The sequence below is a fragment of the Amblyraja radiata genome, chromosome 33 (assembly GCF_010909765.2).
Source record: "Amblyraja radiata isolate CabotCenter1 chromosome 33, sAmbRad1.1.pri, whole genome shotgun sequence".
Lineage (NCBI taxonomy): Eukaryota > Metazoa > Chordata > Chondrichthyes > Rajiformes > Rajidae > Amblyraja > Amblyraja radiata.
The window spans coordinates 27,599,328-27,613,218 of NC_045988.1; the positions used below are offsets into that span (position 1 = coordinate 27,599,328).

At 48.2% G+C, this 13,891-nt stretch overlaps 1 protein-coding gene across 1 annotated transcript in view; it reads right to left on the bottom strand.

Annotated features, from left to right (window-relative positions):
* Positions 1 to 11,855: 11,855 nt before the first annotated feature.
* The window catches only part of siae (sialic acid acetylesterase), an 84,461-nt gene continuing 82,425 nt past the window's right edge, over positions 11,856 to 13,891 (bottom strand). Inside the window, exon 10 of the mRNA XM_033049848.1 lies at positions 11,856 to 12,435. Within this exon, the coding sequence (XP_032905739.1) occupies positions 12,217 to 12,435 (219 nt within the window). The 3' untranslated portion in view covers positions 11,856 to 12,216. The remainder of the gene's footprint in view (positions 12,436 to 13,891) is intronic.

Genomic DNA, 13,891 nt, shown 5'->3' on the forward strand with positions numbered 1-13,891 from the left:
GGTAGAAGGTACACAAACTTGCTGGAGGAACTCAGCGGGTGCAGCAGCATCTATGGAGCGAAGGAAATAGGCGACGTTTCGGGCCGAAACCCTTCTTCAGACTGATGGGGGGTGGGGAAAGAAAGAAGGAAAAGGGGGAAGAGGAGGAGCCCGAGGGCGGGCGGATGGGAGGGTGGGAGGAGACAGCTAGAGGGTGAAGGAAGGGGAGGGGACAGCACAGGCTAGCCAAATTGGGGGAATTCAATGTTGATGCCATAGGGGCGCAAGGACCCCAGACGGAATATGAGGTGCTGTTCCTCCAATTTCCGCTGTTGCTCACTCTGGCAATGGAGGAGACCCAGGACAGAGAGGTCGGATTGGGAATGGGAGGGGGAGTTGAAGTGCTGAGCCACCGGGAGGTCATGTAGGTTAAGGCGGACCGAGCGGAGGTGTTCGGCGAAACGGTCGCCCAACCTACGCTTGGTCTCACCGATGTAAATTAGCTGACATCTAGAGCAGCGGATGCAGTAGATGAGGTTGGAGGAGATACAGGTGAACCTTTGTCGCACCTGGAACGACTGCTTGGGACCTTGAATGGAGTCGAGGGGGGAGGTGAAGGGACAGGTGTTGCATTTCTTGCGGTTGCAACGGAAAGTGCCCGGGGAGGGGGTGGTGCGGGAGGGAAGGGAAGAATTGACGAGGGAGTTGCGGAGGGAGCGGTCTTTGCGGAAGGCAGACATGGGGGGAGATGGGAAGATGTGGCGAGTGGTGGGGTCACGTTGGAGGTGGCGGAAATGGCGGAGGATTATGTGTTGTATTTGCCGGCTGGTGGGGTGAAAGGTGAGGACCAGAGGGACTCTGCCCTTGTTGCGTGTGCGGGGATGGGGAGAGAGAGCAGTGTTGCGGGGTATGGATGAGACCCTGGTGTGGGCCTCATCTATGGTTTTGGAGGCTTGGTCAGGTAGGGCGTGGGAATTGATGAAGTCGGTGATGGTGCTAGAAATGGTGGCCTGGTGCTCGTCAGTGGGGTCATGGTCCAAGGGTAAGTAGGAGGAGGTGTCCGAGAGTTGGCGCGTGGCCTCAGCTTTGTAGAGATCGACGCGCCAGACTACCACGGCACCTCCCTTGTCGGCTGGTTTGATGACCCAGTCTGGGTTTTTGCGGAGAGATTCGATGGCAGTGCGTTCAGAGGGGGAAAGATTGGAGTGAGACAGGGGAGTGGAGAAGTTGAGGCGGTTGACGTCGCGGCGGCAGTTCTGAATGAAGAGTTCCAGAGCCGGGACTTTCTGAGGGGGGTTCCACGAGGAGGGGGTGCGTTGGAGACGGGAAAAGGGGTCATCATTAGGGGGCGAGGACTCCTTCCCATGGAAGTGCGCTGTGAGGCGGAGACGACGGTAGAAGCTCTCCAAGTCATGGTGGGCGCGGAACTCATTGAGATGGGGACGGAGGGGGACAAAGGTGAGACCTCTGCTGAGGACAGACCGTTGGGTGGGGGAGAGGGGGAGGTCGGGGGGGATGGTGAACACCCGGCAGGGGTGGGAGTTGGGGCCAGAGGAAGGCAGGTGGGTAGACTGGGTACGGGGTTGTGGGTGTTGGAGGGGTGGTGGGTGGTCAGGGGGTGGGGGGGAGAGAGGGCTGTGAGGTGGGTGGGGAAGAGCGGGTGTGACATGGTTGGGGGGGGATGGGGGAGGGTCAGTGGAGCAGCCACTGAGGTTAGCACGGCTGGGCAGACGGGCGCTAGGACCCGGTGGAATTAAATCGAGGAGAGTGGGAGTAAGCAGCGTGAAGGCTGCAGGCCCAGTGCAGAGTCCAGGCTCCAGGTAAGACGACGGCTGTGGGTTGCTGGAGGGGGGTGGAGTGGCGCGGGTCAACGGACCCGATGGTCGGAGTCCAGCGGCGCGGGTCAACGGACCCGATGGTCGGAGTCCAGCGGCGCGGGTCAACGGACCCGATGGTCGGAGTCCAGTGGTAGTTGAGTCGGGGTGTTTTACTGCAGTTCTGTTTTCTATCTGTTAACCAATTCACATTGGTACATTGCCCCAATAATGATGGTTTATTAATTGTTGGAACAATGTGGCACCTTTTGATAATTGTAATAGCCCACATCCTCTGATCCCAGTGTTTTCACTTTGAAGGAATTTACCCGAAATTCTGGAAATTCTGGTTGTCCAGGTAATTTTAGGGAAATTAAATAATTTCGGGAAATTTCTGCATCTGGCCCGCAGGATGATTTGGGGGTGAAAAAGTATATTTACGACCATCCGCGCCTGCGCAGTTGGGGGAGGGGCCTGTCTGCCGCGTCACAGTTGGAAATGGTGCCGCTGACGCGATAGGGACGCAAGATGACGGTCTCCCCGCGCATGCGCGGTGGGCCCGGGCAGGGTGTCACTACATTGCCTCGTGTCTGGGTGAGTGGGGCCGTGGAATATTGCATTGGTGGAGAGGGAGTCGGACATGCTTGTTTTATATCGGGGGTGTCAATCTACCCGCCAAGGTGTCCAATCCGACCCGTGTGATGATTTGGGAAACAAAAGTAGTGCCCGCTTCCCCAGGCCCGAGGCTGCGGTGTCTGCCCGCCCACCCGGTCCATCTCCTCCCCGCCAGTCAGCCTGGCGTCCACGGAGTGGGTCTGCTGCTGGTGGTCCAGGGAGACCGTTCTCCCACCCACAGACAGGTGGGAGCAGGAACGACTGTCTCTGAACCCAGTCCTGGCTGCGGCCATGACCCCGATATCAGGCGCCGCTACGGCTGGACCCCCGTCGCGGGCCCTCCGACGCTGCAAGGGAGGGAGGGGAGAGTAGTGGAGGGGGTGAGAGAGAGAGGGAGGAGGGGGTGAGTGAGGGGGAGGGAGAGCAGGCCCGTACAAAGCTTTTCAAAAAGGGGGGTGGCATGACAGGATTACAAAAAGTTAATGTGAAATAATGTGCGCGCCGCGCACATCACGTGCGCGAAGTGTGAAGTCCCTCGATGCCAGGGGTTTTAGATGCTCTCTGATGTATTCTGAGCCTTATTTTGCCGTAATTTTGCACCAAATTTATGACCAATATTTCAGAAATTAACAGGAACCTGAGAGGTAGCTTTTTCACACAAAGGGTGCTGGGTGTATGTAACGAGCTGCCAGAGGAGGTAGTTAAGGCTGGGACTATCCTAATGTTTAAGAGACATTTGGACACGTACATGGATAGGACAGATTTAGATCGATATGGGCCAGACGCGTGTGAGTGGGACTAGTTTAGATGGGACATGTCGGTCGGTGTGGACAAGTTGGGCTGAAGGGCCTGTTTCTACACTGCATCATTCTATAACTAAAAAGTGAAGAAGAAAAATACATGTAGATAAGTAGAGCAGATTTGATAGAGGCAGAGATAGGTTTATGGGTGGAAAGGAACATGGGGAGATTGGGCTTGGGCAGATGGGTGAAGGGAAAATAGTCACAAAGTGCTGGAGTAACACAGTGGGTCAGGCAGCATCTGCGGAGAATATGAATAGGCGACGTTTCACAGAATGTTGGAGTAACTCAGCGAGTCAGGCAGCATCTGTGGAGAACATGGATAGGTGACATGTCACAGAGTGCTGGAGTAACTCAGTGAGTCAGGCAGCATCTGTGGAGAACATGGATAGGTGACATGTCACAGAGTGCTGGAGTAACTCAATGGGTCAGGCAGCATCTCTGGAGAAATGGTATAGATTATATTTCGGGTCAAGACCGTTCTTCAGTATTATTCATGATGTGACATGCCTAGACATTCCTGAATGTTCCCCAAACCATCGTGAGCTACTTTGTTACGGTGCTTGCCCTCTCCTATAACATCTCTGCTGCCTTGGGTGATGCAGGACACGACACAAGCTTTGGGACACAGTGTGAAGCTGTTGCCGTCTGTCCCAGGCTGGTAAAAACCTGGATGGAGTGGATGTGGAGAGGATGTTTCCACTAGTGGGAGAGTCTAGGACCAGTGGCCACAGCCTCAGAATTAAGAGACATTCGTTTAGGAAGGAGATGAGCAGGAATTTCTTGTCAGAGGGTGGTGAACTGATGGAATTCATTGCCACAGAGAGCTGTGGAGGTCAAGTCAATGGACATTTTTCAGGAGGAGATTGATAGATTCTTGATTGATACGGGTGTCAGAGGTAATGGGGAGAAGGCAGGAGAAGGGGTTTGAGAGGGAAAGATAGTCAGAGTGATACAGTGTGGAAACAGGCCCTTTGGCCCAGCATGCCCCATCTGCACTAGTCCCACCAGCCCACGTTTGATCCATATCCCTCCGAACCTGTCCTATCCATGTACCTATCTAACTGTTTCTTAAATGTTGCGATAGTGCTCACCTCAACTACTTCCTCTGGCAGCTTGTTCCGTACACCTATGTGTACACCTATGTTCACCCTTTGTGTGAAAAACATACCCCTCAGATTCCTATTAAATCTTTTGCCCTTCACCTTAAACCTATGTCCTCTGCTCCTCGATTCACTTACTCTGGGCAAAAGACTCAACCATATCTATTCAAATCATGATTTTATACACCTCTATTAGATCATCCCTCATCCTCCTGTGCTCCATGAAATAGTCCCAGGCTACTCAACCTCTCCCTATAGCTCTGGCCCTCTAGTCCTGAAAACATCCTCATAAATCTTCACTGTACCCTTTCCAGTTCGATTACATATGTCCTATAACATGGTGCACAGAACTGAACACAATACTCTGAATGCGGCCTCACCAACTTCTTATGCAACTGCAACATGACCTCCCAACTTCTATACTCAGCCTGGCCCGCTGAGTTACTCCAGCACTCTGTGAAACGTCACAGAACAGGGCAAGATTAGCAAGTTTGCTGATGATACAGAAGTGAATGGTTTTGCAGATAGTGAAGATGGTTATGAAAGATTGCAGCAGGATCTGGATCAATTAGCCAGGTGGGCAGAGGAATGGTTGATGGTTGCATGGTTCCTTGAAGGTCGTGTCGCAGGTATATCAGGTGGTCAAAAAGTATTTTGGCACTTTGGCCTTCATCAGTCTTGAGTATAGAAGTTGGGAGGTCATGTTGCAGTTGTATAAGACTTTGGTGAGACTGCATTTAGAATATTGTGTTCAGTTCTGGGCACCATGTTATAGGAAAGATGTCAAACTGAAAAGAGTACAGAAATCCCATCCTGGATCAGTCCAATCAGGGTTGTGTCATCCGCAATTGAGAAGCTTGACAGAGGTGTCTGTGGAGGTGCAGTCATTGGTGTGGCGAGAGTAGAGGAGAGGGGAGAGTACGCATCTTGCGGTGATCCTATGCTGAGCGTTTGCGGGTCCGAGATATGCTTTCCCGCCTCACATGCTGCTTCCTGTCAGTCAGAAAGCTGGTGATCCACTGACAGATAGGCTGTGGGCCGAGGAGCTTTATTCTGCAGTTTCGTGACCCAAGTCACCAAACGACATGAAATTTTCACATATTGTGTAATTTTTAAAATATAAATCAGCCCTGAAACTCGATATGAAGAAGACTTGCACATTTTTTATTAAATTAGAGAAAAAACGGAAAAATGTCGGGAATTTTTTAGTCGAATCAAAGCACGTTTAACATTGAGTTGTCTGCCAGTTGGCTAATCACGCGCTTTGTTTCAGGCTAGCACACAAAATGGCTGAGGGGGCTTCACAGATGCCTGTTTTACTGGAGATTCTGATGTGTTGTTCTGTGGAATAAATGTCGTGGAAACTTGTAGCAGGTAATTGTATTTAGTGGGAAAAGCATTAAAAAGGCTGAAGAAAGTGCTGCGAAATGGATTAAAGTGCAAGAAAGCCTTCAAAGTCCCTGCTGATGTGCTGGAACACAAAGAAGGCCCCCATGAATCAACTCTAACTGAAAGGTAAGACTAAAGTCTGAATTTATGAAAATCTATCTGTATGGACTTTAATTAATTTAATTGCACCATTTTATAATGTGAATAAATTCATTCATTCATTCATTCCTTATTCATTCATTCCTTATTCATTCATTCATTCATTCATTCATTCATTCATTCATTCATTCATTCATTCATTCACTCGCTCACTTACTCATTCACTCATTCATTCATTCATGAAATTGAGGGCCTAAACTATAACACAGTCAATTAAACATTGTCACTAATGCCAGCCTGTTGTAGAGTAATAAGTCTTTAACAACTAATCTCAGAGCTGCCTGCGAAAACTTACCGGGAAAAAGTGTTCCGATCGCGGGGCCTAGGTACTCGCGGTAAAGAGCGATCGATATCCCTCCGTTTTTCTCCCGTTATCGAGGTTTGAAAACGACCGCTGCAGACGGCACTATGTACAGCCTCCCCCCCTGCCCGCCCGCGGAGATGATCCGTGGCTCCGCGATCGCGAATCGGCCGCTTATTAATTGAGACCGCGGCTTCACTTTACCGCGAGTACCTAGGCCCCGCGATCAGAGCACTTTTTCCCGGTAAAATGAATAAGGAATGAGCGAATGGCGGTGCGGGCTCGACGGACCTAGTGGTCTACTCTCGCACCTACTTTCTATGTTTCTATGTAAGGAATGAATGAATGAATGAATTTATTCACATTATAAAATGGTGCAATTAAATTAATTAAAGTCCATACAGATAGATTTTCATAAATTCAGACTTTAATCTTACCTTTTAGTTAGAGTTGGTTCCTGGGGGCCTTCTTTGTGTTCCAGCACATCAGCAGGGACTTTGAAGGCTTTCTTGCACTTTAATCCACTTCGCAGCACTTTCTTCAGCCTTTTTAATGCTTTTCCCACTAAATACAATTACCTGCTGAAAATTCACACAACATTTATTCCACAGAACAACACATCGGAATCTCCAGTAAAACAGGCATCTGTGAAGCCCCCTCAGCCATTTTGTGTGCTAGCCTGAAACAAAGCGCGTGATTGGCCAACTGGCAGACAACTCAATGTTAAATGTGCTTTGATTGGACTAAAAAATTCCCGACATTTTTCCGGTTTTTCTCTAATTTAATAAAAAAATGTGCAAGTCTTCTTCATATCGAGTTTCAGGGGTGATTTATATAAAAACTTTTACACAATATGTGAAAATTTCATGTAGTTTGATGACTTAGGTCACGAAATCCTATTTCTAGACACATATTTGATGCTCGGCCCACAGCCTAAGAGGGGTTCAGGCACAGTCAACTCAGAAAGTTTGGAGCGTAGTAGCTCTGGCACAATGGTGTTGAATGCAGAGCTAAAATCAATAAAACAAAATCCTCGCATAGGTTTCCTGGAGGTCTAGGTGCTGGAGGATGAAGTGCAGGCCCAGATTGACTGCATCATCCACAGATCTATTGGCCCAATATGCAAAATGCAGAGAGTCCAGCAGAGGGATTGTGATATTTTTCAGCTTGGCCAGCACAAGCCTTTCAACGGTCTCCATGACTACAGAGGTCAGTGCGACAGGCCTGTAGTCATAAAAGGCCAGTAATCCTTACCTTTTTGGGTACAAGGACAATAGTGGAGACTTTGAAGCAGGCAGAGACTGGTTAAAAATGAGTAATTGGGTGTGAAGTGGTGATTGGAGTGGGATGGGTGTAGAAGGGCCCAGTCTTTGCAGACTGGGGTCAGGTGTGAAGTGTTGGGTGGGTTGGGAAAGGGTCCACTCTTTTCATACTGGAGTCTTGCCTTAAGTAGGTGTGAAGTGGTGAATGGGAAGGAGACTGTGCAGGGTCCATTCTTTGCAGACTGGAGTCTGGCGGTGTTTGTTGGGGAGAGGATTTCAGGGTTACGTTTCTGATTTTCAAACCTGCAGTAAAACTCATTCAGGTCGTTCGTCAGCTGACGATTGTCCAAAGAGCGGGGGGCTTTCCTCTTATAGCTGGTGATTTCTTGCATGTCCTTCCTTGGCTGCTCTGATTTCTCTTCTCAGCTCTTTATCGATTAGGCTATCTTTTAACTCTTTAACGATAAGACTATCGGCTTGACGCATATTTGACCCCAACCCCCCCCCCCGATCTCGAAATTGAAATGTTACATCTGTATATAATGATCCCATTAAAATGTGTATTTATGTCACAAACGATGGAATTCATATTTTTCAGTATTGTTATCAAGGAAAAGAAAGCAGTTCCAATTGTTTATTTGATATTGTTTAATATTATTCATATGGAGGAGAAAATATAATAGCTCTAAAACCTACCTTAATTTTGCAATCTCACTAAAGATAATCCCCCTTTCCCTCTCCCCTCCCCCTCCCCCTCTCACATCCCCCCCTCTTTCTTGCGGGGGGGGGGCGAAGATGAAGGTGGCGTGAGCCCAGCGGGGGTCAGTGGGGGTGGCGTGGACCCAGCGGGAGTCAGCGAGGGTGGCGTGGACCCAGCGGGGGTGGCGTGGACCCAGCGGAGGTGGCGCGGGTGGCGTGGGCCCAGCGGGGGTGGCGTGGGCCCAGCTGGGGTGGTGTGGGGGGAAGGTGGCTTGGGCCCCGGCGGCGGGGGGAGCGGGCTCCGCCGCAGCGGCGTCTGGTGTTAGGGTTACAGCCGTTGGGTTCAGATTCTGCCACTTTTGCCCGGCGACGGGAGAACAGAGAACTATCTGTTTCCAAAGTGGAAACGTTGATTTTTTCCCCCACAATTTTTTTTTTTTTTTTTTAATTTCATTTAATTTTTTTGGTGATTTTTTCTTAGGGGGAAAAAAAAGGGGGATGCGGTCGCACCCAACGCACCCCCCCTCCGGACGGCCATGGAGAGAGAGAGGGGAGTGATATAGGGGGAAAGAGAGGGGGAGAGAGGGACGGGGAGGTAGAGAGGGAGGGAGAGGAGAGGGAGGGGATAGTGAGGGGGAGGGAGACAGAGAGGGGGAGGGAGACAGAGAAGGGGAGGGAGACGGGGAGGGAGACAGAGAGGGGGAGGGAGACAGAGGGGGACAGAAGAGAGATGGGGAGGGAGAGAGGTGCATAACACTGTACAAGTGAGTAACAGAAGCAGGCGGATACGATGTGGTTACTAGATCAGTTTTACCTTGTTCTTCTTTGTGTTGTTAACGTGTGCCCGCAAAAGAAAAACAACAAATAGCATCAGTAGTTATATCCTCAAATTTCAAGCAGATTTTTCAAATGTGTATTTCCTCTCACAAATCAATGTTGACTGCACTATATAGCAAATTGTATTAAAGTCAAGAATCTCTTACAATGTTTTCATTCCTTGCCAGTTGACTCTGATTCTGTTTCTCCAAAGCTTTAATCATCCTTTGTAAAAAACAAAATGCTGCAGGAAATCAACATTGTGGATGTGGATGTGGAAGCATTTGTGGATGGAATGGACAGACAATGTTTTGGGTTGGAATCCTTCAACTTTAATAATAATAATAACTTTATTTATAGAGCACTTTAAAACAACTACAGTTGCAACAAAGTGCTGTACATGACTGATCCAAAGTAGAGTGCGTTACAGTAATCCAGCCTAGATGTAATAAAGGCATGGATTACTGTTTCAAAATGCTGCCGCTCGAGAATGGGCTTCACCTTTGCCAGCTTCCTTAGGTGAAAGAAGCTGGACTTAACCACCGCGCCTATTTGATGATCTAATTTAAAATCACTGTCCATCCTAAAACCCAGGTTTAAAACTGTTGGCTTCACATACCGTGCCAGTGGACCCAAGTCAACAAGGGGAGGTTCACGGCAGCCATTGGGGCCAAACAATATCACCTCTGTCTTCTTTTCATTAAGTCCTAGAAAGTTTAGGGCCATCCAGGACTTAATGTCCTCAAGACATGACAGAAGTGATTTTACAGAAAAGGCGTCTTCCTTCCTCAGCGGCATATATAATTGGCTATCATCGGCATAACAGTGAAAAGAGATGCCATGCCTTCTAAGAATAGAACCCAGAGGAAGTAGGTATAGTGAGAAAAGCAGGGGCCCTAAAATTGAGCCCTGTGGAACCCCATATGACAGAGGAGTGGAGGAGGATTCAAAACCATAAAGGCTTACACACATAGTTCTGTCTGCCAGATAGGACCTGAACCATCCCAGGGCACTGCCACAAATGCCCACTAGGTGCTGTAATCGGGATTGGGCGGCGCGACTCACCTGTTGCAGCGGCCCCTACAGCCTGTCTGTCTTTTTTTTATTTTTTGTCTCGTTAAATGTAGTGTTTGGTGTTTTTTAATACTGGTTTTAAATGTGTATATGTGGGGGGCGGGGGGTGCAGGGGGAAACTAATTTAAAATCTCTTCCCTGTCCGGGAGACCCGACCTTTTCCCTGTCGGGTCTCCGTTGTCGTTGGGGCCTAGCACCGTGGAGCGGCCTCCAACCTGTACGACCCGGGGGCTCGGGAGACTGCGGAGCTGCGGACTACTCACCATCGTGGGGCTGGCCGGCCTCGGAGCGTGGGGAGCGGTGGTGACTCGCTGCTGCGACTCGACTCCTGGGGCTCGGAGGCTCCAGCAACGCACCCGCAGGTCCGGTGGACTGGGACATCGGGAGCTCGCGGGTCCGGGGGGAGAGAGAGACCGCTTCCCGGGGCTCCCGCAACGCGACTTCTCCAGCCCATGTCGCGGGGTTGGAACGACCCGGAGCGGGGACGTACATCACCTGGCGCGGCTTCATGGCCGTGGGACTCACCATCGTCCGTGGGGGTTCCAACCTTGTACTTTCCGACCGGGAGCAGGGCCGTAAATCGCCCCGCGCGGCCTAAAATGGCCGTGGGATTTATCATCACCCGCCTGGGGCTTGGACATCGGGAGAGAAATTGAGAGCAGGGGAGAGAAAAGACTTTGCCTTCCATCACAGTGGGTTCACTGTGATGGATGTTTGTGTGAATTATATTGTGTGTATGTCTGTAGGACATTGTCTTTGTTTGTATGGCTGTGGAAACGAAATTTCGTTTGAGTCTCACTGAGGCTCAAATGACAATAAATTTGTATTGTATTGTATTAAGATGCCATGGTCCACTGTATCAAAGGCGGCAGATAGGTCCAGCAGGACAAGCACCACATAATTACCAGTCATTTGCCAGGAGGATGTCGTTAAAAACCCTTAGCAAAGCTGACTGTGCTATGCATAGTTTTGAACCCAGACTGGAAAACCTCCCGAATATTATGCTCGTCCAAAAAGAGTTTTAGCTGAGCATAAACAACTTTCTCCATGATTTTAGAGATAAAAGGCAACTTGGAGATCGGTCTAAAATTGGCCAGAACAGTTTGATCCAGGCCAGGTTTCTTAAGTAGTGGTTGCACTACTGCATGTTTAAAACTTACGGGGACAACCCCAGAACACAAGCTGCTGTTTATAATGGCAAGAACCGACTGCCCTATACTGGGGAAAACCTCTTTAAAAAGATGAGGAGGGACAGCATCACAAGGGGAACCCGATGGCTTAATATGGCTAACCACATCCTCTAAACACGACAATGTCACAGGCACAAACTTATCCAATACCACCAGGCATGGGGCCGAAACAGAGGGGTCAGAGGCAGGAGCTGAAATGAGAGCCCTTATGGAAACAACCTTTTTAATAAAAAAGTGCAGGAAGTCATTGCACATTTCAGACGATGCTTCCAGACAGGCAGGCTGTGGGGCATTAAGAACAGAGTCAATGATTTTAAATAGCACACGTGGGTCGTGACGCCTAGACACAATAATATTAGACAGGTATTTTCTTTTGGCCTCTTTAACAGTGTTCTGGTACTGACGCCAACAGTCCTTTAGAATTTGAAGTAACTATAATAATTCTTTGAAGGTTTTCCAGTTCATGGGCATTATAAACCTTGTCTTTCGATCTAACAGGGATGCAGAAACCTAAGGCAATCATCTTCGTCACTAAAAGAAAAATCATGTATTATTTGGAAACATTACAAAGGTGAAATAGAACACGTATGAATCTGAAGAAGCATGTGCTATCACATGCTCACACCTGGATATAAGATACTTGCTCAGAGCTCGTTTTTTTTGTATTAAAAAACATAATCAATATTTAATTCAACTGAAAAGCAGACAAATCATTGTTCATCACATTCATGAAAACAAGTCAAACGATTAATCACTTTTACAGGGCTAAAAGGCATAATTTGCATTGCCATACATATCCGGCCCAGTTGTTACTCAAACCAAAGTAAAACATCTGAAGAAAGGTCCAGACCCCAAATGTCACCGATCCATGTTCTCCAGAGATGCTCCCTGAGCCGCTGTGTTCCTTATCTTTTTATATACTAGCATTTGCAGTTTCTGGCATCACCATAAAACATCTGGTTTTATGCTGATGATATACTTGATCTTCTTCACTACAATGTTACAAAGGATCATTTCACGGTAACAGGAACGCTGGGGCAGGTAACCCAGAACTTTTGGCGTAGATAGGACATTTCTTCAGGGCGCAGGGCCATTCCTTCCATGCATAACGGACAGCAAACACTTTCCCCCGACACTGCTCCAGAGATAAGGACAATGCATTGAAGGAATTGTCAACCATGGGGGAAGGAACCCAATTACAGCTCGAAGTGTTCGACTTTGTGCAGCAATAAACCTGTGGGAGAGAAACACCTGTAATCAGCAACATTAGTCCGCCCCACCACAGCTGCTCACCTGTCTCTACCAGCGTCCTTCATCTCAACTGATGGACAATATTATTCCAACTTAAACTCATTTGGACAGATTGCAAATAAAGATGACGTGATCAACTTTATCCCATCTGATAGTTGTGACTTGGATTTAAACATACACACTGTAATTCCTTGAATGTGCCTTGCAGATGTGGTAGATTCTTCCACAGATTATTAAGTAATTTTGTTTTGAGCAAATAATGCCTTTAATAACTTCAGTCTGAAGAAGGGTCTGGACCCGAAACGTTACCCATTCCTTCTCTCCAGAGATGCTGCCTGAGTTACTCCAGCATTTTGTGTCTACCTGCCGTTAATAACTGCTTGAAATGAGATTATTTGTAGATCCTGATTGCTTCCCAAGAATTGTTTTTGTGGTCATGGAATTGGATTATTCTGGTTACACTTGAGCAAAGTGGCAGGGCTGGTCTTATCTTAATTTCAGAGCAGATGAGCAAAACACTAGGCTTCCCACGCAGATGAGCTGCCTGCTCTACAAGGTGAGTTGGCTAAAGGCTTACAGCGTTTGTTGCTGCTTGTTGCAGACATACATACATCAGTCTGGCAATCAGTATGCATTCCAATGATAGCTGCTGAAGGCTATCGTGGTTACCTTACCAAATCATGACAGCTTTGCATTGCATTTCTGAGGGACAAGTGTTGGCTACGTGGAGATCATCAGGTAGAACCACTAATTTTGATAGTAATTATTTTGAGGAGGATAGTTCTTGATTAGTAAGGGTGTCAGGGGTTATGGGGCAAAGGAAAGATAGATCAGTCATGATTGAATGGCGGAGGAGCCCTGATGAGCCCTGTTTGTACATCAGTGTTGTTGAAGGGTCAAGTCATTAATGGTAACACTCCCAAAGTGCAATACCTCATTCATGCTCGGGCCAAAGGACATCTGCAATTTCACTGCCCATTTCTGCAGCTGATCTTTATACTGCCAGATAGCTTGACAGCCTTACTCACAGTCCATGACCCCACCAATCATGGTGTCATCTGCAAACTTATGAAACAACCCATCTACATTTACGTTGAAGTCATCTCACAAACATCCAAAGTCCCAGCAAGCTCCATGCGGGAACCTACTGGTCACAGACCTCCAGCCTGAATATTGTCCTTCTACCACAATGCCATGTCTTCTATCATTAAGACAGTTCTGAATCTATATTACCAAGTCACTGTTCATCCTATCCATCTTAATCTTCTGGAACACCATCAAATGCTTTACTAAAGTCCATGTTGACAACATCACATACGCTACCCTTATCGATCATCTTTATCAGCTCCTCAAAAAAATCAATCAAATTAGTGAGACACAACCTGCCTGGTACAACTCCTCCGACCACAACCTCCACCCATGTTATGTCTTCACCATCC